This window comes from Xyrauchen texanus, chromosome 31 (genome assembly GCF_025860055.1).
Source record: "Xyrauchen texanus isolate HMW12.3.18 chromosome 31, RBS_HiC_50CHRs, whole genome shotgun sequence".
NCBI classification, from domain to species: domain Eukaryota; kingdom Metazoa; phylum Chordata; class Actinopteri; order Cypriniformes; family Catostomidae; genus Xyrauchen; species Xyrauchen texanus.
In genome coordinates, this window is record NC_068306.1 from 2,436,176 (window position 1) to 2,458,607 (window position 22,432).

General features: G+C 39.4%; 1 protein-coding gene across 18 annotated transcripts in view; it reads right to left on the reverse strand.

The window, feature by feature from the left end:
• LOC127624947 (gastrula zinc finger protein XlCGF57.1-like) overlaps nt 1–22,432 on the reverse strand; it is a 213,961-nt gene that overhangs the window by 14,439 nt on the left and 177,090 nt on the right. For 10 of the 18 annotated variants that reach the window (XM_052099894.1, XM_052099882.1, XM_052099896.1 and 7 more), the window contains one exon: nt 20,621–20,813. The exons of the other annotated variants lie outside the window; for them this stretch is intronic. In XM_052099894.1, coding sequence (XP_051955854.1) covers nt 20,621–20,813 — 193 coding nt within the window. The remainder of the gene's footprint in view (nt 1–20,620; nt 20,814–22,432) is intronic. 18 annotated transcript variants of the gene reach the window in all.

Sequence of the window (22,432 nt, forward strand, 5' to 3'; positions counted from 1 at the left end):
AATTGACTGTAGAGTCGAATTAACTCGTCACAGTCTTCTTCATTTACACGGTGCACATGCACAAGGTATGTCAAAGCCTTCCTGAACTTAGTTATTTTGACACCTGCATCTTTGCAGGCCATTTCCCTTGGATCAAGGAAGGAAAGGTGAGAGACAAGAGGGTATTTGAGGGGGGACTTCTCGATTAACTTCTGTACAGTTAACACCAAGCACTTCTTTCAACTGTGGTTGAAGAGCAGGAGTGTTTTCTGTCCTATTGTCTTCAATGTGGACACGTCCCTCAAAATTCTCCCTGTAACAAAACCCAAGTCCACCTGTGAGGAGTCAACATGACAGTCATGATCTCCCACCTCAATGTCCAGAAGTTTATGAGGTGTAGTTGCTTTCTTTATGATGTCTTTTTTGATGCATCTGCACATCAGGCTCTTCAGCAGCTTGAAAAGGTCTGTTGAAACAAATGGCACCATGGGCTTATCAGTCTGGTAGCATGCAAGAAATGGAGTCACTTCTTTGCTCACTGACAAGTTGAAATAAAGTTTAGCAGCCATGAGTGGATCTTCAACAGCCTCCTGAATCACCTCAAAGGACTTTGTCCCTGGATTTGGACACCTCTTTTACTTAACAGCATTGACATATGCAGCCATGTGTGGTAAAACTTCCAACGCCCTTTCTAGTACAGGCACATTTTAATAAGACTATTTTTCACAGTCATCTTTTTACTTTAAGACCAGGGTAAAGCAAGGAAAACTACAATTTACTTCAAGGTGGCATAATGAATGACACTCGTCTCATTCGTGGAAGTGGAAAAACAAGTTCTTTGTGATGCGATATTTATTGTATAAAGATTTATTATGCAAAAGAAAAGGTATGAGTCTGCTGTTTTTGTCAATTTTAATTTAAAATGTTTGCGATTTTAATATAACTACATTGTTCAATATGTTACCACTTGCTTGAGCAACTTAAAATATAATCTACAGGTGAAACTCGAAAAATTAGAATATCGTGCAAAAGTTCATTAATTTCAGTAATTCAACTTAAAAGGTGAAACTAATATATTATATAGACTCATTACAAGCAAAGTAAGATATTTCAAGCCTTTATTTGATATAATTTTGATGATTATGGCTTACAGCTTATGAAAACCCCAAATTCAGAATCTCAGAAAATTAGAATATTACATGAAATCAATAAAAAAAAAGGATTTTAAATACAGAAATGTCGGCCCTCTGAAAAGTATAATCATGCATATGTACTCAGTACTTGGTTTGGGCCCCTTTTGCATTAATTACTGCCTCAATGCGGCGTGGCATGGATGCTATCAGCCTGTGGCACTGCTGAGGTGTTATGGAAGACCAAGATGCTTCAATAGCGGCCTTCAGCTCTTCTGCATTGTTTGGTCTCATGTCTCTCATCTTTCTCTTGGCAATGCCCCATAGATTCTCTATGGGGTTCAGGTCAGGCGAGTTTGCTGGCCAATCAAGCACAGTAATACCATGGTCATTGAACCAGGTTTTGGTACTTTTGGCAGTGTGGGCAGGTGCCAAGTCCTGCTGGAAAATGAAGTCAGCATCTCCATAAAGCTTGTCTGCTGAAGGAAGCATGAAGTGCTCTAAAATGTCCCGGTAGACGGCTGCGTTGACTCTGGACTTAATAAAGCACAGTGGACCAACACCAGCCGATGACATGGCTCCCCAAACCAACACAGACTGTGGAAACTTCACACTGGACTTCAAGCATCTTGGATTGTGTGCCTCTCCATTCTTCCTCCAGACTCTGGGACCTTGGTTTCCAAATGAGATGCAAAATTTTCTCTCATCAGAAAAGAGGAGTTTGGACCACTGAGCAACAGACCAGTTCTTTTTTCTTTAGCCCAGGTAAGACGTTTGACATTTGAAGCCCATGTCCAGGACCCGTCTGTGTGTGGTGGCTCTTGATGCAGTAACTCCAGCCTCAGTCCACTCCTTGTGAAGCTCCCCACACATTTGAATGGCCTTTTCCTGACAATCCTCTCCAGGCTACGGTCATCCCTGCTGCTTGTGCACCTTTTTCTTCCACACTTTTCCCTTCCACTTAACTTTCTATTAATGTGCTTTGATACAGCACTTTGAGAACATCCAACTTCTTTTGCAATTACCTTTTGAGGCTTTCCCTCCTTGTGGAGGGTGTCAATGATGGTTTTCTGCACAACTGTCAGGTCAGCAGTCTTCCCCATGATTGTGAATTCAACTGAACCAGACTGGGAGACCATTTAAAGGCTCAGGAACCCTTTGCAGGTGTTTAGCTGATTAGAGTGTGACACTTTGAGCCTACAATACTGAACCTTTTCACAATATTCTAATTTTCTGAGATTCTGAATTTGGGGTTTTCATAAGTTGTAAGCCATAATCATCAAAATTATATCACATAAAGGCTTGAAATATCTTTGCTTGTAATGAGTCTATATAATATATTAGTTTCACCTTTTAAGTTGAATTACTGAAATTAATGAACTTTTGCACGATATTCTAATTTTTCGAGTTTCACCTGTATATTATATAGAAGTAATGCATTGAATAATACGTTGTTTAAATTGTGTTAAACGTAAATACGTCTATTAAAGAGTATGTGTACAAAGAGAATCGCACTGGTGCCAACTTTTTTTAAAATAAAAGTTGCTGATAACTTCTGGATTTGAAATACAAATAGTGAGTAAGTGTTTGTGGTACAGCCGCGGATCAGTTGCGCACTGCAAATGCAGCATAATGTGAAAGCGCTATAGCGCGTGCTGCTCCTGTACCATACGCACGCAGTATGTGTGAAACGGGCGTAACATTTCACAGCGAGACATTTAAGTAACAGCAAAAAACAGCTAGCAGCTAACATTCAATCAACATTTCTGTCAGATGCAGGCTATGGTAGGACTTATCTGCTTTCGATTTCCGAAGTGCCGTCTTGTGTGTAGATCCAGCCGCATGACTTGAGAGCGCCGCTTCTCCCATGCTATCCACTTTGATTGATTTACAACATGCTTTGCACCTGGCTAAGTGATGGCCCTTTGGATCTCTGGCAAGCCATTCTTTATAATTTTCTTTGATGAGCCAAATATCCTGAAACTTAAATTTTCCAGGCATCACGTTTCAGCCTATTTTTGCAACGTCTGTGAGTGGGAAACGTTGAGGTACCAGCGCGCGTGAACGTCATGGCAACGTACAAAACAAAGTACCTCGTGCGGGAAACACTTAACGTAAATGCGCGTAACTAACGTAAATCAAGCAGGCTGATATGCAGCATAAGCCACGAACTGTTGGCGAAATAAAAAATTAATGGACAGATTTTTTTTTCCAGAAAACTTCTTGCACAAAATAAATTCAAGCACTTTCATGGACCTGTATCTATGTACGTTTATTTTCAAGAACTTTCCAGGGCCTTGAATTTTATTTTTCAGATTCACAAACTTTCAAGGATTTCAAGGACCCGTGGGAACCCTGTTCTTGGCTAAAGATGGAGGAGGAATATGTAAAATATTTGGTGACAAATGCTATACATACATCCTGGGTCACATTGATGATGATGGTGAATTCATGAAGGTATGAAAGGAAATGGATAAGTTGAATAAAGAATTAGCTGCTGATAACATCAGGGAAGATGGGGAAATGTTCAATGTGTTTGGGTGATTCGCACCCTGGATGTTTTCCATTATATCGATTGCCATATGCATTCTACTTATGTTATTATTTGGCCCATGTTTGCTACAATTACTAATGCAAAAGATGAATGTAATGATAAACAGGCATAATATCGCCATGCTGCATTATATGCGTGTACCTAACACTGAAGTTGGTTGAGAAGGCTATGTGATCCTTTCAGGATCAAAGTGGGCATTGTGGAATAATTAATGCTTCTCAACAACTTCTCTGGTGATGTAATGTGGAATAATGAAGGCCTCTTTTATGTATCTCTTGTTGGGGGTAGCTACAGCTGCTCCCTGCTCTAAAGATGTTCTAAGGAATGTGTTTTTGTCTCACGTTTTGCACGTAGCTCAAACATGTATGTCACCCCCATATAAGGTAAAGAACTATTTCATTGGTGAGGGTCCAGTGGAATGTGGTTTTCTGGACCATAAAACAGAGTGTTGCGACAATAAACGTTGAAGAAGGATTTGATAGCATTGGTTCTCTGTGTCAGTTCTTTCTTCCCTCAGCTGAGCCGTATCGAGACGGGGATCGCAGATCAACAAATAAATTAAATACATTGGATGACAAAATTATCTAACAGGTATTTTTTCAATTGTTTTGACTATAAAAACTCTGCCAGTACAGTAACACAAAATACACAAAGAAGATCCTGCTCTTGTGACTTCCTTTGAACCGTTACAGTAACACACTACATTTATTCTGTTACATTTACTGGAAGAAAAAAAAAAACTTTTAGAGTAAGTTTAAAAGAGGGTACTTTTTAATAGTACTCAAGTCAATTTCTAATGAATTTGTTTTACTTCGTTACAATGGGCAGAAATCCTGTCATTACAATAATCAAATCAAATCACTTTATTGTCACACTACTGTCACTGTGTACACAAGTGCAACAGTTGGTGAAAGTCTTGTGTGCAGTTCCGAATAACATAGCAGTACCATTTGCAATAAACAACATATTTACACAACACAATTGACATAACAAATGTACACATACTTACACAATACAATATACAATGTACAGTAAACAATACACAAAAATATGGTTGAGGGTATATAAAATATATATACAGTAGTTGAATTGAGGAGAATATATTTGACAGTCCAGTGTGAGATTAAAGTGGAGTGCTAATTATTGAGCCTGATAGATCAAGTGTTCAAAAGTCTCATTGCTTGGGGGAAGAAGCTGTCATGTAGTCGGCTGGTGCGGGTCCTGATGCTGCGATACCGCCTGCCTGATGGTAGCAGTGAGAACAGCCCATGACTCAGGTGGCTGGAGTCTCTGATGATACTCCGAGCTTTTTTCACACACCGCCTGTTATACAGTGGGTACGGAAAGTATTCAGACCCCCTTACATTTTTCACTCTTTGTTATATTGCAGCCATTTGCTAAAATTATTTAAGTTAATTTTTTTTCTCATTATTGTACACACAGCACCCCATATTGACAGAAAAACACAGAATTGTTGACATTTTTGCACATTTATTAAAAAAGAAAAACTGAAATATTACATGGTCCTAAGCAGATGTAATCTCTGATTAACCTTTCAAAGCATTTTCTGATGATGGGGGTCAGAGCAACAGGACGCCAGTCATTTAACAAGTTATTTTGGCTTGTTAATTTTTTTATTTATATCTGACAATGTCACATCATTATAAACATTATCATCATTATATGATTCAAACCTTTGAGTAACACTGAAAATATCACAACACTCAGACATCCAGCCGTTAAGTGACACTAATCTAAACCAAACCTCGTTGCCACAATGAGCAGGGAGGGGGCCATAGCACATTACAGTGTCTGACATCATTTTTGCAAGTTCCCACACCTCTTTAACATTATCTTTAGTGATCTCTGTCTGGTAAAGCTGGACACTGTTAGTGCTGACATGAATAACAAAGCCAGCACTTGTAAATTTGATCTTATGTCAAATGCTCTGGCACCTGAAATGCATTTAACAATAGTGGCTGGAGTCTCTATTTCCACATTCTTTACAATAGTCACCAATAACAAGGGCGCTTTCAACATGATTCTCTGTGGGTGCATCACTAAGTGGGGAAAATCGATTGGAAATCCTAACAGGAATGGGAGAATGGTGTCACTTTGCCCTATGGGTATGCTCCAGAGACATCACCCAAATGCCCTGCTGCGGGGGCTCTCCAGCTGGAACCAAAGTGTGTGAGCTGCTCACTGTACTATCCACAAACAAAACATTATCTACTGGCAACTCTTTTTCACAGACCTCCACTAGCATTTGGAAGCATGTCTCCAATTCATTAACCTTCTCTGTCAGCCTGATTTCTCCATCGCGTCCCCTGAGCTGGATGATGACTTCGCCGCTACATCGGAGAGCGTTCCGGCGTCTGATGCGGAAGACTTGACTGGGCTGCCGGCTTCGAGTTGGCATGGCCAGTCTGAGGCTGATGCCCAGATGGCCGACATGCTTGCCCTGGCCGCCGTGAGCTTGTGGCTGGACTGGGACCCTCTGTCCTCCCCACTGCCTTCATGGCAAGATGATTGGTTCCTCGGCTCAGAGCACTGCTCACAGCAACCCCCCTCGGTTCCTTTCTTCCCAGAAGCTTAAGATGAGCTGACGAGTTCATGGAGGGCACATTTTTTTTTTTTTTTTTTTTTTATATTTTTATTGAAGGAAGAACAGAGTGATGTATCATATACAGAAAAAGTTAACAATGCTCCTTGTTTTTACAATTTTCCCCCTTTTCCACAACCCACCCACTGAACAAAGAAAGAAAGGAAAAAAAGAGAAAATATATAAACTTTAATAATAATAATAATAAGATATATAAACAATGTATATGTAAAAAAAAAAAAAAAGGGAAAATCCAAAATGATTGACATCATTGTTAGCCCATTGTGTTGATTTGCGTTATCCGTTCCACTGTGCACGGGCCTTTTAATAACAATATTAGTTTTAGTTTTTGGGAAGAGTTACGTCCTTTTCAAAATATGAAATCATTGTGGTCCATACTGAATAAAAGCGTTTGGTGGATCCTCTAAGAGAATATTAAATTTTTTCCAGTTTCAAAAACAGCATCACATCACTAAGCCAGAGTGAAACTAAAGGTGGTTTACTTGATTTCCAATCAAGTAATATTCTTCTCCGAGCCAAAAGACATGCAAAAGCGCATGCGTCTTGACTATTTTTGGACATGACCACACCTTGTACAGGTACTCCAAAGATAGCCATCTCAAAACTAGGCCTGATATCCCCCTACAAAGTCTAAGGGGTTTTAAGTCCGCCTGGCACTATGTTGATATTTTGGCTTCTGGAATGGTCAATTTTCATAGCAGAGTGAAGAGAGTCATATTTCTGGATTCTATAGATTCTCATCTACAATGTGGATGCATTGTCAATACACTTCTTGAGACATTTGTACATGTTCTGATGTGATATATCACCAAAAAATACAAAAACAGAAATTCAATTTTGTTGTTTTTATTATATAAAAAATATTAAACATAAATGAATAAGGAATTTTACAACAAATATTTATTCCTCAAAGGCTTTAGAACAACTTCAAAAGAAATTGGGTGAAAAAATATAAAGAAACAAAACAACTATTTACATTTCTGTGACTATAGTCACCATACTTTTTTTTTTTTTTTTTTTTTGAAAAACAGAAGAAAATATAAAAGGCACATAAATGTTCATTTGAATGGAATATTCTGTATAAATTGAGTAATATCCAAAAACACCACTAGATGGCATTGTTTACTCATTTGAATGATTGATGTGCTTTTTATCAGTAGTTCTGTGCCACTCTGGCTGTAGGAATTCATTTCACACCCCTCCCCCCTCTTACGTTCCTAGGACATCTGACAACGTCATTCTTTGTTTTTGGTCTGTGATTGGTTCACACACACAGGTCTGTGATTGGTTTACACACACCAACAGCATTTTATATCATTACATAAAATAAAGTAGCTACAATGTCTTTGTTTTGCGGTAAAATCTATAGTAATAATGCTATAGATTTGCACTAAAATACGGAAGGCTTATCATTCGCGGAAGTCAACACAGTCTATGCAGACGAATGTCAGCTTTTTCATAAAAACAAAAAAGTAAGTTAATACCTTGATCCATTCCGAAGTTATTAATAGATATGTCGGGGGTGCGCACTTTGACGCTCTAGAGCGTCAGTCGACTGAGAAGTTAATATATGCCTCAGACAAAATTTTAAATATAACTGTCCAATAATCCAGCAGTCTGGGACAAGACCAAAACATATGAGCAAGGTTTGCTTTAGCAGAACAACAGCGCTCACATGTATCATCTACATTTGTGTATATCTTGGACAGCCTAACCTTGCTGTAATGAAGTCTATGAAGGACCTTGAACTGGATTAAACCCAAGCGAGTACAGGAGGTTGTTCCATTCACTCTAAATAATGCATTATTCCATGTTTCATCTGATATATCCACTGCCAAATCCTTTGTCCATTCTGCACGGATTTTGTCTAGATTAATATTTTTTTTTGACATTAAAGTATTATATACTTTAGAAATTACACCTTTCGAATGTAAGGGAGTGTTTAAAATTTCATCCAATCCTGTACTGGGAGGAATGGTTGGATATATGGGACAATGATTTTGGATTAGATGACGAACTTGAAAATATCTAAACAGATGTGATTATATTTTGAGGAGAGATTGGAAAAAGTGGCGAAAAAATCATCAATAAAAAGATCGCTAAATTTGACAAGACCTGCCTGTTGCCATTTACTGAAGACTGAGTCCATTTGAGCTGGAAAGAATAGGTGGTTCTTGCATATAGTGCTGGTCATGGAGAAGTTTTTGAAACCAAAACATTGTCTAAATTGGAACCAAATCTTGAGAGTATATGTGACGACTGGGCATTGAGTATATAGTGAAATACAAAGGGGCAATTTAGATAAAGCTAAAGCAGGAAGGGATGATGAAGTACAAGAGTTTGCTTCTGAAATACACCAGACATCTTTGGGGTTCTGAAGCCAATAAAGTACTTTTGAGATATTTGCAGCCCAATAATAATACCTGAAATTAGGAAGCGCTAATCCACCTTGAGATTTCTGTCTTTGGAGAAATTCCTTCCTAATCCTAGGTGTTTTTCCACCCCATATAAATGATGAAATAAGACTGTCTAAGTTCTGAAAAAAGGATTTTGTTAAAAATATTGGAATGCATTGAAACAAGTACAAGAACCTTGGTAAGATGTTCATTTTTACACAATTAATTCTACCTGCAAGAGAGTGAAATAGCAAATTCCATTTTTTGAGGTCTAGCTTTAACTTGTCGATTAGAGGAGCAAAGTTCTCTTTGTAAAGGTTAGGGAATCCCTTTGTGATGTTTATCCCTAGATATCTAAAACCCGATATAGACAATTGAAAAGGTATATCGGTATTCAAGATATGGAGGTCCTTACTATTTATGGGGAAACAAACACTTTTCGAAAAATTTAGTTTATAGCCTGAGAAAGTTCCAAATTGTTTCAATATTTTTACTACCTGTGGAATACCCAAGATCAGATCTGAAATATACAACAGCATATCATCGGCATATAAGGATACTCTGTTCTATGCCCATACTGCTAATACCAGTAAAATGCTGTGAATTTCTTAATGCTATAGATAGGGGCTCGATGGCTAAAGTAAAAAGTAAAGGGCTAAGAGGGCATCCTTGTCTTGTACCCCGTGATAGGGGAAAATACTTTGAACATACTCTATTTGTAATTACAGATGCTTTAGGGGAAAGGTATAATAAATTAATCAATGAGAGAAGAGATGTACCAAATCCAAATCTTTCCAGCACAAAGAATAAATATTTCCACTCCACCCTATCGAATGCTTTTTCAGCATCTAACGAGATGACTACCTTAGGGACAGGGTCCTGAGAAGATTTAGACGAGTGTATTACCCCTAACAATCTCCGGATATTACTAAAAGAGTGACGACCTCTGACAAAACCGGTTTGGTCTTTTGAAATCAAGTTCTCTATTACTGTGTCTAAACGTAAAGCAAGGATTTTTGCCAAAATTTTTACATCTGAGTTTAAGAGAGAGATTGGCCTGTAAGAGTTACATTTCAGGGGATCCTTTCCAGGTTTTAGTAAAAGTATAATGTTTGCTTCATTCAAGGTTTGTGGCAAGCTACCCTTTTCCAACGAGTCCTCAAACATATCAAGAAGAATAGGGGCTAATTTATCTGCACATTTTTTGTAAAAGTCTATTGGATAGCCATCAGGACCAGGAGTTTTTTTGCTCTGCATTAATATGATCGAGTTTAAAATTTCTTCTATTTGTATGGGCTGATCTAAAGAATTTTTCTGCACAGAATTGAGGGTGGGTATGCTTATATTATTTAAAAATTCAAAAATTTCAGTGTAAGCTTCAGGGCTTTCAGAAGTATACAAATTTGAGAAGTAGTTCTTAAAAGTGGTATTAATTTCAATTGGATTAACTATTAAACCATTGTTACCGTTACAAATTTGAGGTATAAGTTGAGAAGCAGCTTTAGATTTTAACTGGTGGGCTAGAAGTCGTCCTGCTTTTTCTCCATGTTCATAACCTTTAGAATGTGACAAATACCATTCAGTTTTATTTGTTGATAACAGATTGTACTGAACTTGAAGGTTCAACCTTTATTTATATAGCTCAGGTGAGGGAGACATAGAATTGAGGTAATCTACCCTTCTTATAGAATCAATTAAATCGTCCAGTTTTTGTTTACGTTTTTTATTGAGAGTTGAAGTATATGATATTATTTCTCCCCTGATAACTACTTTAAGTGTCTCCCACAGTGTAGATGCTGTAGTAGATTCGGACCTGTTATGTAATAGGAAATTATCTATAGCTGTTGATACAAATGTACAAAATGTAGGATCTGATGACAAGGCCGTGTTTAGTCTCCACAAAGGCCGTTCGTTATACCTCAAATTACAAATAAGGTCTAATTGCAAGGGGGCATGGTCTGATTCCACAATAGGTAAATATTCAATTTGTCCAACAGAAGGAAGGAGAGATTTATCAATAAAGAAATAATCAATTCTTGAATAGGAGTGATGAACATGTGAAAAATAGGAATATTCTCTGCTTTGTGGGAAAAGAAATCGCCAAGGATCAACCGCCCCCACTTGATCCATGAATGTATATAAGGCTTGGGCCATCTTGGAACGGGATAAAGATTTGGGATTGGAACGGTCAAGGGACGGATCCATTACGCAATTTATGTCAACACCAAAAATCATAAGATGGGAGTTTAGGTCTGGCAATAGAGAGACTAGCTTATTAATAAAACTCACATCATCCCAATAAGGCGCATATACATTAACTGATACAACATTATATAATATCCCAGAGACTACAACATATCTTCCCTGAGTATCTGCAATAGAACCAGAGGCAGTAAATTGAATGCTTTTGTGTATCAAAATGGCAGTTCCCCTTGCCTTAGAGTTAAAGTTAGAGTGGAAAACTTGCCCCACCCATGGTTTCCTAATTCTGAGATGATCGACAATGCGCAAATGGGTTTCCTGTAAAAATATTATTTCAGATTTTAATTTTTTTAAATATGCAAAAATTTTGCCTCTTTTGATTGGGCTATTTAGGCCTTTGACATTCCAGCTAACAAATCTAACTTTCGACCCCCCCAGGAGATTTAGTTAAATCGGCCATATCAGACATGGACAAATATATATTTAGTCAAGCATTCACAGATCAAAAATGCCTTCAGCAACATAAATGATTCCTCACTATTCAGTTTTTCTAAAATCATAACATAAAACAAACAAAAAAAAAATTCAATACTTTTTGAATAAATTAAACTTAGAACCAAACTTCCCAACATTTTCCTAATGCTTGCTTCCCCAACTGAAACAAGCTGCAGAAACCTATATAAATTGCATGGCTCCCGGTTATCCAGTCTTTACCTCTCGATCTTCTTGAGAGACTCCAAACCACAATATTTACATGGAATACAGTATAGTGTCATTGTTACACAGTGTACTGAATGAACTTTAAGGCAATAAACAGAAACAAACATGCCATCTTTTCTTGAAGTTTTAAATAACTTGCTATAGAAGAATAGATAGAGAAAGTCACCTTATTACTTGAAGTATGTTGTCTGTACCATTTAACTTCACAGACAGTAACGTTATATCTTTAGTCTTGTACAAGGACGCGTTGTTTGTAAAAAGCCTCGGCAGCCGCAGGTGAATCAAAAGTGTGAATTTCCTCGCCGAGTTTCACACGGAGACGTGCAGGATACAAAAGTTGAAACTTTATGCCTTTCTGATAGAGGGATTGTTTGACTTCTTTGAATCCGGCGCGTTTCTTCGCTAAAGCTGCACTCGTATCCGGGTATAGCCGCAGTGACGTTCCGTTGAATTTAATATCATGTCGCCTGGCCCAGTGGAGTGCCTTTTCCTTTTCCTGAAATCGGTGGAAGCAGACAATGGTCTTGGAGATTGCCCTGCTTCAGGTTTGGGGCGAAGCGTGCGATGCGCTCGTTCAAGTTCGGGAGGTTTGTCAAACACGCTCTCCATGGTATCTTTAAGAAGCCCAGATATAAATCCGATGGGGTCTTTTCCATCCTCAGCGCCTTCCGGAATATTGATAATACGCAGGTTGGCCCTTCTGGATCTATTCTCAAGATACGTCAATTTGGTCAAGAAGAAAAGAATTCTGCATCTTCAAGGATTTAATCGTCGTTTCCGCGGCGGTTAGCCTTTCAAAGTTTTCGCCGACCAGTACTTCAGTAGATGCAAGCCGGTGCTGAAACGAGCCGACCGTCTCGCGTAGCGTGTCAAGGGAGGCCTGTAATGGCTTAATTGAATCTTGAATTAAACTTGCCATGTCCTCTTTTAAACTGGCCTGCTGTTTTGCCAGTTCGGAGACTAGCTGACTCATCGACAAGTTATCCTTATTGTCTTTTTCAGGTACGTCCTTGTCGCTAATAGTGGTGTCATTAGCCGCCATTACTGCTAACTTACCCGCTAGGGAAGCGCCTGACCGTGTTGCTGGCGCGGTACTTTGCTTCTGTTTAGAGTTGCTCATTCCACTTTCTCAACTAAGTGTAGTTCTTAAATGTTATTTTTGTAAAGCAATTAGATTAGAAGAACACGCATATGTGATTAAAAGGAATGTGGTTGGGAGATCCTTGCCTTTGCTGCCTTCTCTTACATCGCCAAACCGGAAGTCGAGGGCACATTTTTTTGCCTGCAAATGACCTCCTCGCTCATCCGCTCTCACTACTTTTGTCGGCGGGGCGGTCCACGGGTATACGGAGGACCTCAGGTGGATAGAACGGTTGCTATCCAAATGTGCCAGGAAAACCCCACCACATGGCGGGATTGCCCGGTGCTCCCCTCCAAGGCCTGTAGGATGACGTCTTCACCGACAGCCAAAGCCTACAGCACCACTGGACAGGCCACCTCCGCCCTGCATGCCATGGCCCTCCTGTAAGTTCACCAGGCCAAGGCACCTAAAGATCTGCACTTGGGAATTCCTGACCCCGACGTGCTGTAGGAACTGCGCTCTGCAACTGACCTCACCCTCGGGCTATGAAGGTCACAGCACGAGCACTCGGGCAGACAATGGCCACCCTCGTGGTCCAGGAACGTCATCTCAGGCTGAACCCGCTTTCTCAACGCCCCCGTCTCCCAGTTCGGCCTATTCGGCGACACCGTCGAGGACTTCACCCAGCAGTTTTCGCCGGTGAAGAAACAGATGGAGGCCATATCTCACATCATGCCTCATCACCACATCAGCGCGAACCCCACTCCGTCTGCTCACCGAGGGCATCCCCTACAGATCCCAGACAACAGACAGCTCCGCCAGCGTCAAACGTCCCGCCGGAAGTGCGCGCCCCCCATCTCCCAAACCTCTTTCAGAACCCGGATGGGCAACCCAGGGAACGAGATGACCGCTCCGGAGATGGTGACCCCCGTTCAGGCTGCGGAACCAGACCCCCGTTCAGGCTGCGGAACCCACATTGTCAGCAAAAGAGCAATTTTCTCATTCCCTGGGTCATCTGGCTCGCACGTGCCATTCCTACGGTTTGCATTTGACTGCCAGGCATATCAGTACAATTGCCCAGCTCAGGGAAATGGGTATCCGCATACTCCATTATCTCAAGCTTGCCCCAGTTCAGAGCATCTCATTTCTCTGCAGGGAGTTAGACTCAGCCTCAATGTTAGCGCATCTCATGAACGAGCGTGCACAGTCGGTGCTGAAATGCCTCACGTTGTTCAAACTAGGCACAGCGGTTCCTCTTAAACAATTCCAGAGGCTCCTGGGGCATTTGGCATCCTCCGCGGCGGTCAAGCCGATGGGATTGATGCATACGAGACCGCTTCAGCACAGTCTCGAGTACTGAGTTGGGCATGGTGCCGCGGCACATATCGTGTGTTCATCACCCCCTCTTGTCACCAGACTCTCAACCCCTGGAAAACCTGAATGAACAAATGTAAGCCCTCCTTCCTTTATACCCATATGTCCGGGGAGGGGCATGCAAATTCTGTTCGCCAATTTCTCATTGGCCTTTTCTCAAGTTCAGAGGTAAACGAGGCTTTCAAGAAAGACCCCTAGTGTCACTTCACTTGACACAACGTCTCGTTCCCTCCATCAGGGAATGGACGTTACGACACATGGTCTTTGTTGCTGATGCCAAAAAACGAATGCATGCGTTCAAGACTAAATTATTGTAATGCATTACTGGGAGGATGTCCAGCAAGTTCAATAAATTAACTTCAGTTGATTAAAAAAAACAGCAGCCAGAGTGCTGACTACAACCAAGAAATATTATCATATTTGCCCCATTTTATCATCGTTACATTGTCTACCTGTTAAATTTCATATTCATTTTATAATTCTGTGAATTACATAAAAAGCTTTGAATGGTCTAGCTCCATGGTACTTAAATTACCTTCTACCACACTATCTTCCATCACGCTTGTTATATAAATCCACAAAAGGAGATATATTTCATACTTGGCTCCTAAAGTATGAAATAGTCTCCCTAACACTGTTCGAGATGCAGACACACTCACTCCTAGACTAGTTCATGCCTAGACTAAAGACTCATCTATTTAGCCAGGCATATACCTAATTTATCCTTCAACTCATAATAATTAGGCTGCTTTAGTTTGGTCTGCCGTAACCAGAAAATCTATCATGATCTATAACTCTTCATAAAATTGAATGGCATCTATGCTAATTCTATTCTATTTGTTTCTGTATCAGAAGATTACAATGGGCAGTTTGGACTGCTAAGAGGATTATTGGTTGCCCCCGCCCTTCCTTCAAGAACTGTACACTTCCAGAGTGAGGAAAAAGGCCGGAAAAATCACTCTGGACCCCACTTACCCAGCCCAATATCTTTTTGAACTGTTGCCTTCTGGCTGGCGCTACAGAGCACCAGAACATACTGTCATAACCTCCATCTAACCCTGATGGAGGGAACGAGACATTGTGTTGATGTAGTGACACAAGGGGTCGCTCTTGGGAGCCCAAAACACCTCTGATGTTTGAGAAAAGGCCAATGTGAATTGACGAGTGGAATTTGCACTCCCTCTGCAACTGGATCCAAGACTTCCTGACTGGGAGTCCTCAGTCAGTCCGGATCGGTAACAGTATCTCCACCACCACCACCACACTGAGGCCCTTTAGGTATAGGTATGTTATTTAGTCTGTGTAGTCTCATGTGGTTCTGTGTTTGTCCTATGTTGTTTTATGTAGCACATGGTCCTGGAGGAACGTTGTCTCGTTTCACTGTGTACTGTACTAACTGTTTATGGTTGAAACGACAATAAAAACCACTTGACTGTTTTCTTTCCACGGAGTATTTAATTTTTTGGCTGGGGCCTTTTAATGCTTTTTGTGTCAGGAAAGGTTTTTCCTATTCTTTCAGGAGGAAAAGACACATCACAGTCACATAGTCAGGATAGCTGTTTCCTCCATAACAGGACTGACCCACCTCCATGCTTGACTGTGGGATGGTGTCGTTCTCGTCATCTTTCTCCAGATGTGCTGCTGACACATGGGTCTAAAACTCATTTTCAGTTTAGTGTCATATGTTTAAAAAACCTTCTTCCGGGACTCCACAGTTCTTTCCTAATTACTTCTTGAATATTCAAGTCAACATTTCCCTTGGTGAAGTTTTGCTTTCTTCCAAACCCCAAGAAGGTTGCTGTTGTACCATATTTTAAGAAGAAATAGAAATAAACCTTGTGTAAATTGTTAGCTTTATGCTAAGCTAAAATGTTATTTCCAGCCATTTTATTAAGAAAATTCACATTCGATCATAATTCATTTTTTTCTAGTATGACCTTTGAAATTATTCAACTCTGGATAAAATTAAAAGACCACTCCAAATGGTCAGTTTATCTGGATTTACTATTTATAGGTGTGTGTTTGAGTAAAAAGAACATTTCTGTTTTATTCTATAAAATACAGACAACATTTCTCCAAATATAAATATTTTCATTTAGAGCATTTATTTGCAGAAAATGACAACGGTTCAAAATAACAAAAAAGATGTTTTCAGACCTCCAATAATGCAAAGAAAACAAGTTCACATTCATTTTTAAACAACACAATACTAATGTTTTGACTTAGAAAGAGTTCAGAAATCAATATTTGCTGGAATAATCCTGATCTTCAATCAGTCTTGGCATGCTCTCTACCAGTCTTTCACATTGACTTTATGCCACTCTTGGCACAAAAATCTAATTTGTTTGATTTTTCACATATAAAAGAGAGAATGCAACAAATCAGAAAAATCTACAATAGGATTCATTATTATCACACTGAAATGTCATGACACAACTGGCTGTCAAACACATATTGAGCTACACATAACACATAAGCTAAAAATAAGCTACACATAATTATTTTCTCAGGTACTTAATGAGTCTAAATTGATGCACAACTTAATAATAATTTCAGTAAATCACCCAAATGACAATATCCATATCACACTGTTCATGTGTTAAACTCACCGAGTTTAAACTCACATCCAATAACAATGTCAGATGTAAATCAGGTCAGAAATAGCATGTATAATATGAATCTGTACACACATGTGGGATACTGATGATTCACCATTGTTGCACATAAAATCAGGGTTTCCCGCAGCACTTTGAAACTGAGGCGGCCGCCTAAGCAACACACGCCTGCTGCCTTAACTACGTCGTCAAAAAAATATATATGAGCGATATTCGCCGTGTTACTCTGTCGTGTTTTCTCCCTTTCCATCTTTAAATATGTGATAAGCCTTCGTGTTCGCTTCAGTCTTGTTATCAGCGCGTTCTTCTGCACGCCGAGCGTGTGTGTGTGTGTGTTCATCTGAGCCTCATTGGTCTGTCACTGCTCGTCAATGTCAGAATATTTGAGATGACCAATCAAATCAAAGTAGGCGGGCTTTATGTTCACAGCGCGAATTTTAGCAGAGCAACTCGACAGTAAAGGACCGAAGGGCCCTTGAATTGTTTTTTTCTAAACCAAGGAGGATAGCCTGTAGCGATGCTAGGTGTCAGCTCTGCCATAAGCAGTGATTGTAATAAGCTTTGCACATTTTGACGGACTATTAGATGTAATGTTATTACCTTGACAAACCAATACATCATTAAAAAGATATGATTCAAGTTTCAGTATTTGTCTTAATTTGTGTCAGGAGTTATGCAATTCCAAATTTATTTATTTAGGCATTGTGTGAATAGTCAGTATTCAGTGATGTTAACTTTCATGTCATGTTAGCACTGCATTCGTTGCACTGCAGGATGGTCTCATCTTAAGACACGGCTGCACATGCAATAATTTGGTTAGGAGGCACATATGCTTTAGTCACACATTCACTATTTACTTGATATCATTGGATCAGAAGATGATTCTTACTTGCTGTCACTATGTGGGCAGTTGTATGGTTTCTCTCCAGTATGAATTCTCTCATGTGTTTTCAGGTTTGCTGACCGATTGAAACTCTTTTCACAGTGTGAGCACTTGTATGGTTTCTCTCCAGTGTGGATTATTTGGTGCTTATTCAAGTCGCTGGCTGTAATAAAGGTCTTTCCACACTGATGGCACGTGTAAGGTCTCTCTCCAGTATGAACTCTCATGTGTCTATCAAGATGGCTTTTACGTGTGAAACTCTTTCCACATTGATGGCACGTGTAAGGTCTCTCTCCAGTATGAACACTCATGTGTCTATCAAGATTGCCTTTAAGTGTGAAACTCTTTCCACACTGATGGCACGTGTAAGGCTTCTCTCCATTATGAACTCTCATGTGTGCATTAAGATGGCCTTTATTTATGAAACTCTTTCCACACTGATGGCATGTGTAAGGCTTCTCTTCAGTGTGAACTCTCATGTGTATATTAAGATCTCTTTTACATGTGAAACTCTTTCCACAATGAGAGCAGGTGAAAGATTTCTTGGCTGCTCTCCTTTGAGGATTATTTGGTGAGAAATTATTTTTATTCTTCGGGCAACTCAAAGATTTTTCTCCAGTTATGAAATCACGATGTTCCTCCTCCACTTCATTCAGTTCTTCACGTTCCTCTTTCACATCCATCAGCTCTACAATGAACAGTGAATGGATAACAAAAACATCAAGGTGAAAAAAGAAATAGAGGTGTAAAAATGCTAAATCTTGACAAAATAATTTTTCATTACTATATTATTACAGAATGTGATACAGATACGGTTTCAGATTACTCAAGCCTTCACATGATAGATGCGGAGCATGTGAGATTTAAGGGGGGAAAAAGCGCACTTTGAAATTAAGAAAGATGGTTGACTGGATGCTGCTGAGTTCTGCTTTCTGTGTCATCATTTATTACAGTTTTAGAAGAATTAACTAAAATATAGATTTTCTGCATATTGTGGCGCCATTTTGTGCTCCGTTCTGCATAACGCGGTGGCTCATTTTTGCTTATTGTGTCCCATTCGGCACGTTTCGTGGTGAATCCACCGGCCCACTCGGTTCTCCCACTGGCTAGTCCACCCCTGATCGGCCCCAAACTGCATCGGCCTACCGGGAAAATGCCTAGTGGTTGTTTTTTTTTTTTAAGACATTGGTTGTGAGTGCCCACAAAGGATACACCTCATGCATCCTCCGAATTCCTGTGAAAGAAGGTAAAATTCGAAGACTGCGTTCGAAGTGCTTTTCTAAAATGAGACAGCCTCGATGACATATTCAGCCGGCAAATGTGACCTCCGGAGAACACAGATTTCAGTCGCCAGCTCTTTTTTTCTCTTTACATGCTCCCTCTGGGTTCCAAAATCAGAAAGCACAACTTCTACGCTGATGACACTCAAATCTACTTACCGGTTAAACGAAATGATCACATTGCATTACAATCTCTTCTAGCTTGCCTGGAGGAATTAAAAGGTTGCCTAGACAAAAACTTCTTGTTTTTGAATAAAGATAAGACAGAAGTGATTGTCTTTGGTCCTACAGATAATTTTGATGTTAGTAATGCTGAATGCATTAATCTCAATGCTTTCTTCTCTCCTCAAGTACAGAATCTGGGTGTCCAGTTTGATAGCCAGCTGAAATTTGACAAACATATTAGTGCTGTCATAGGTTCCAGTTTCTTTCAGCTACATCTACTCTCTAAAGTTAAACCCTTTTTGTCGGAGAAACCTTTGGATATAGCAGTTCATGCTTTCATCACTTCTCGTCTGGACTACTGTAATTCTCTCTATTGTGGAATTTCAAAATCTCTTACAGCTCAACTTCAATTTGTTCAAAATGCAGCAGAAACATTTCTAAAAGGAGGTCGGAAGTACGATCATGTTACCCCCATTTGAAAATCACTTCACTGGCTGCCGGATAAAGCTAGAATTGATTTTAAAAATGTATTGTTTGTTTACAAGTCATTACACAACCAACTCCCAGTTACTTATCAGACTTACTACATCCTTACAATCCACCATGAAGTCTGAGATCCAGTGATCAATATCTCCTCAATATCCCACACTCAAGAGTAGAGGAGGGAGAGTCTTTTCGGTTGTGGGTCCTATTTTATGGAATAGATTCAGTTTCAGATTGTCACCTTCATTATCTGTTTTTAAATCTTCTCTTAAAACTCACTTTTCACTGGCTTTTAATAGTATGTAATGTTCTGGTCTTAAATTGTTGTGTGTTTTTAGAACTTTGTATTCATCATTTTGTATTGTACAGCACTTTGGTCAGCCTTAATGCTGTTTAATGCTATATAAATACAAATAACTTGGAACTTGAAAAGAACATGCTCACTGGAATTAGAGACAGGTGTTAAGACATCATTTAGCCCAGGTGCAAGCACCCTTACCACTTTCTCTCCCTGAAAGGGCACTCGACCACACATTGTTTCGACAACTTTATGCAACATCACAACATTATTGACCGAGATCTTGTTTTGAAGATGGGACCGTCGAACCTCTCTGTAAAGTCTTCTCCAGCATGAGTGAAGTCAAATGAAAACATGTAGTTTAAGATGGAGTACACATATTAGTTATACCAAGTGAATAATCTGAAAAATAACTTTAAATTGACTTCAGACTTAAAGCCATCTTTAAGGACTTTAAGCAGAAACCCAAATCCAGAGTCTCTGTTTCTGAAGGACTGTAATGACTTTTTCAAATTAAAATTGCACCTTTTTAAAAGTTAAAAAGTTTGAAAACTGAGCACTTTTAAAAGTACAATAAAGACTTTGATAAAACTCATCCTGACATGACAGTTGATTGTGATTAAAGTGTAAAACAACATACACACCCGGCCCCAATCTGGCTAATCAGCTGAGGAGACGGATAAATGCATCCGGATGCGGCAGGTCGAGAGAGAGCCACACGCAGCTGTGTTGTGTGTTTAAGTTTTCATTAAAATATGACTTTGACGCTTCATCCGGTTCCCGCCTCCTCCTTGCCCATCCTTTATACTGTTACAAACATTAAAGGAAGAAACATACCTGAAGGAGTATAATCATCATCATCACTCTGTTGTTCTTCTGCTTTGATTTCATCATCATCTTCATCACTCTGTTCTTCTTCTGTTGTGTTTTCTTCTTTTATCTCCTGCTTCACTTCAATCTTCACTGGTGTCTGCAGCATCTGCTGTTCTCCAGCGTGAATCACATCCACCTGCTCTCTCATGATGAACATCTGAACACACAAACATCATCATTATAATGGACTGACATTCATCAAACTCAAAAAGACTGAACATTTAATGATTATACACAAGAACTGCTGTTAAACATAACCACTTTGTTTTTTTTATACGGTACAATTGGTTAGCTACAGAGCACAGAAACTTCCTGAAGTGTGGTGTTATGCAGCAGATGAGCCACAGGATGCTGGAGTCTCGTGATCTTCCCATTTCTTTCATAGAGAAAGGTTTTGTTTTTTACACTGGGGGAGGTGAATTGTGGGTCTGTGTTAGTGATGGAAAGTCAGATTATTTTTCGCAAACCTGTTCTTTCATACGTAGCATTTTCTGATATTTTCGTAACAGCACTGTAGCTAGTAGTTTATCTTAACATTATATTAATATTGTTGTATGTGTTAAAGGTGCAGTCAGTTATTTTCCCCACTAATAAAGTTTTACTCATAAAGAAATTGTAATTTTTAAACAAATGTATAAAATCATGACCGCTCACATAAGATGAGGACTCTAGTCATATCAGTGACCTTATAAAAGCTGTTTTATTCTACATGGGGCAGGGGTGCCCTCATGGGGGTGGCCATTTTAGAATCACATGACCAACTGAAATACTACTTGCTTAATCTCAGTAACCGTCTTTTTATTGGACACTTTCACTCATGGATTAAATGAATCATGGCTGATTGTGAATAGTGAATTTCTACAGTGGCATCTGTAACTGAAAACTATTGATTTTGAATGAAGCAGCATCCACACCACTAGGTGTCGCCAAACCCGTTGTTTCGGACGGTTTGCTTCAATGAACCAGTTAAAATATTATTCACCAGTTCTTTTACATCATCACGTAATGACGTCACGATACATAATACTAATACATCGGCATCGTAGAATACGCACTCATAGAAGACACATTCAACAAAACCATATGTAGGCTCATCCTGCTGATCTTTACATTTTATTTAATTAAGTTATAATAATAAGGGTGTTTATCAGTGTTTCATTCAGTCTTACTATACATGCTACATTAAACTTTTGCAACTAAAGCACCAAATACTGACACAGATATACAAATGCGAATTTTCTACACATGTCTAAAGCATATAAAGTTATTAAACGTGTCTTAAATAACTCGTCCTTTTTTACAGAAACCATGACCCAGCTCATCACAACATCAGATATAATCTGCATGCACAATACTCAATAGTAAAATGTGTTTATATCTCATGACGGAAACATTTGTCCCCCTCATTCAATTCATCAGTTCACGCATGTTCATCCACCGCTCACTGATCAGCAGTTCTCAGTATTATGTCCGAAAAAGGCGATTCTCTGTTCAGTGTACTGTTGATTCGCAAACTGCTGCAAACGACTTGATGTACTTTTGACTTGAGAACTGCTGTGATCGACTCAGTGTACTGTTGACTCGAGAGCTGCTGTGATCGACTCAATGTACTGTTGACTCGAGAACTGCTGTGATCAACTCAATGTACTATTGACTCGAGAACTGCTGTGATCAACTCAATGTACTGTTGACTCGAGAGTTGCTGTGATCAACTCAATGTACTGTTGACTCGAGAGTTGCTGTGATCAACTCAATGTACTGTTGACTCGAGAACTG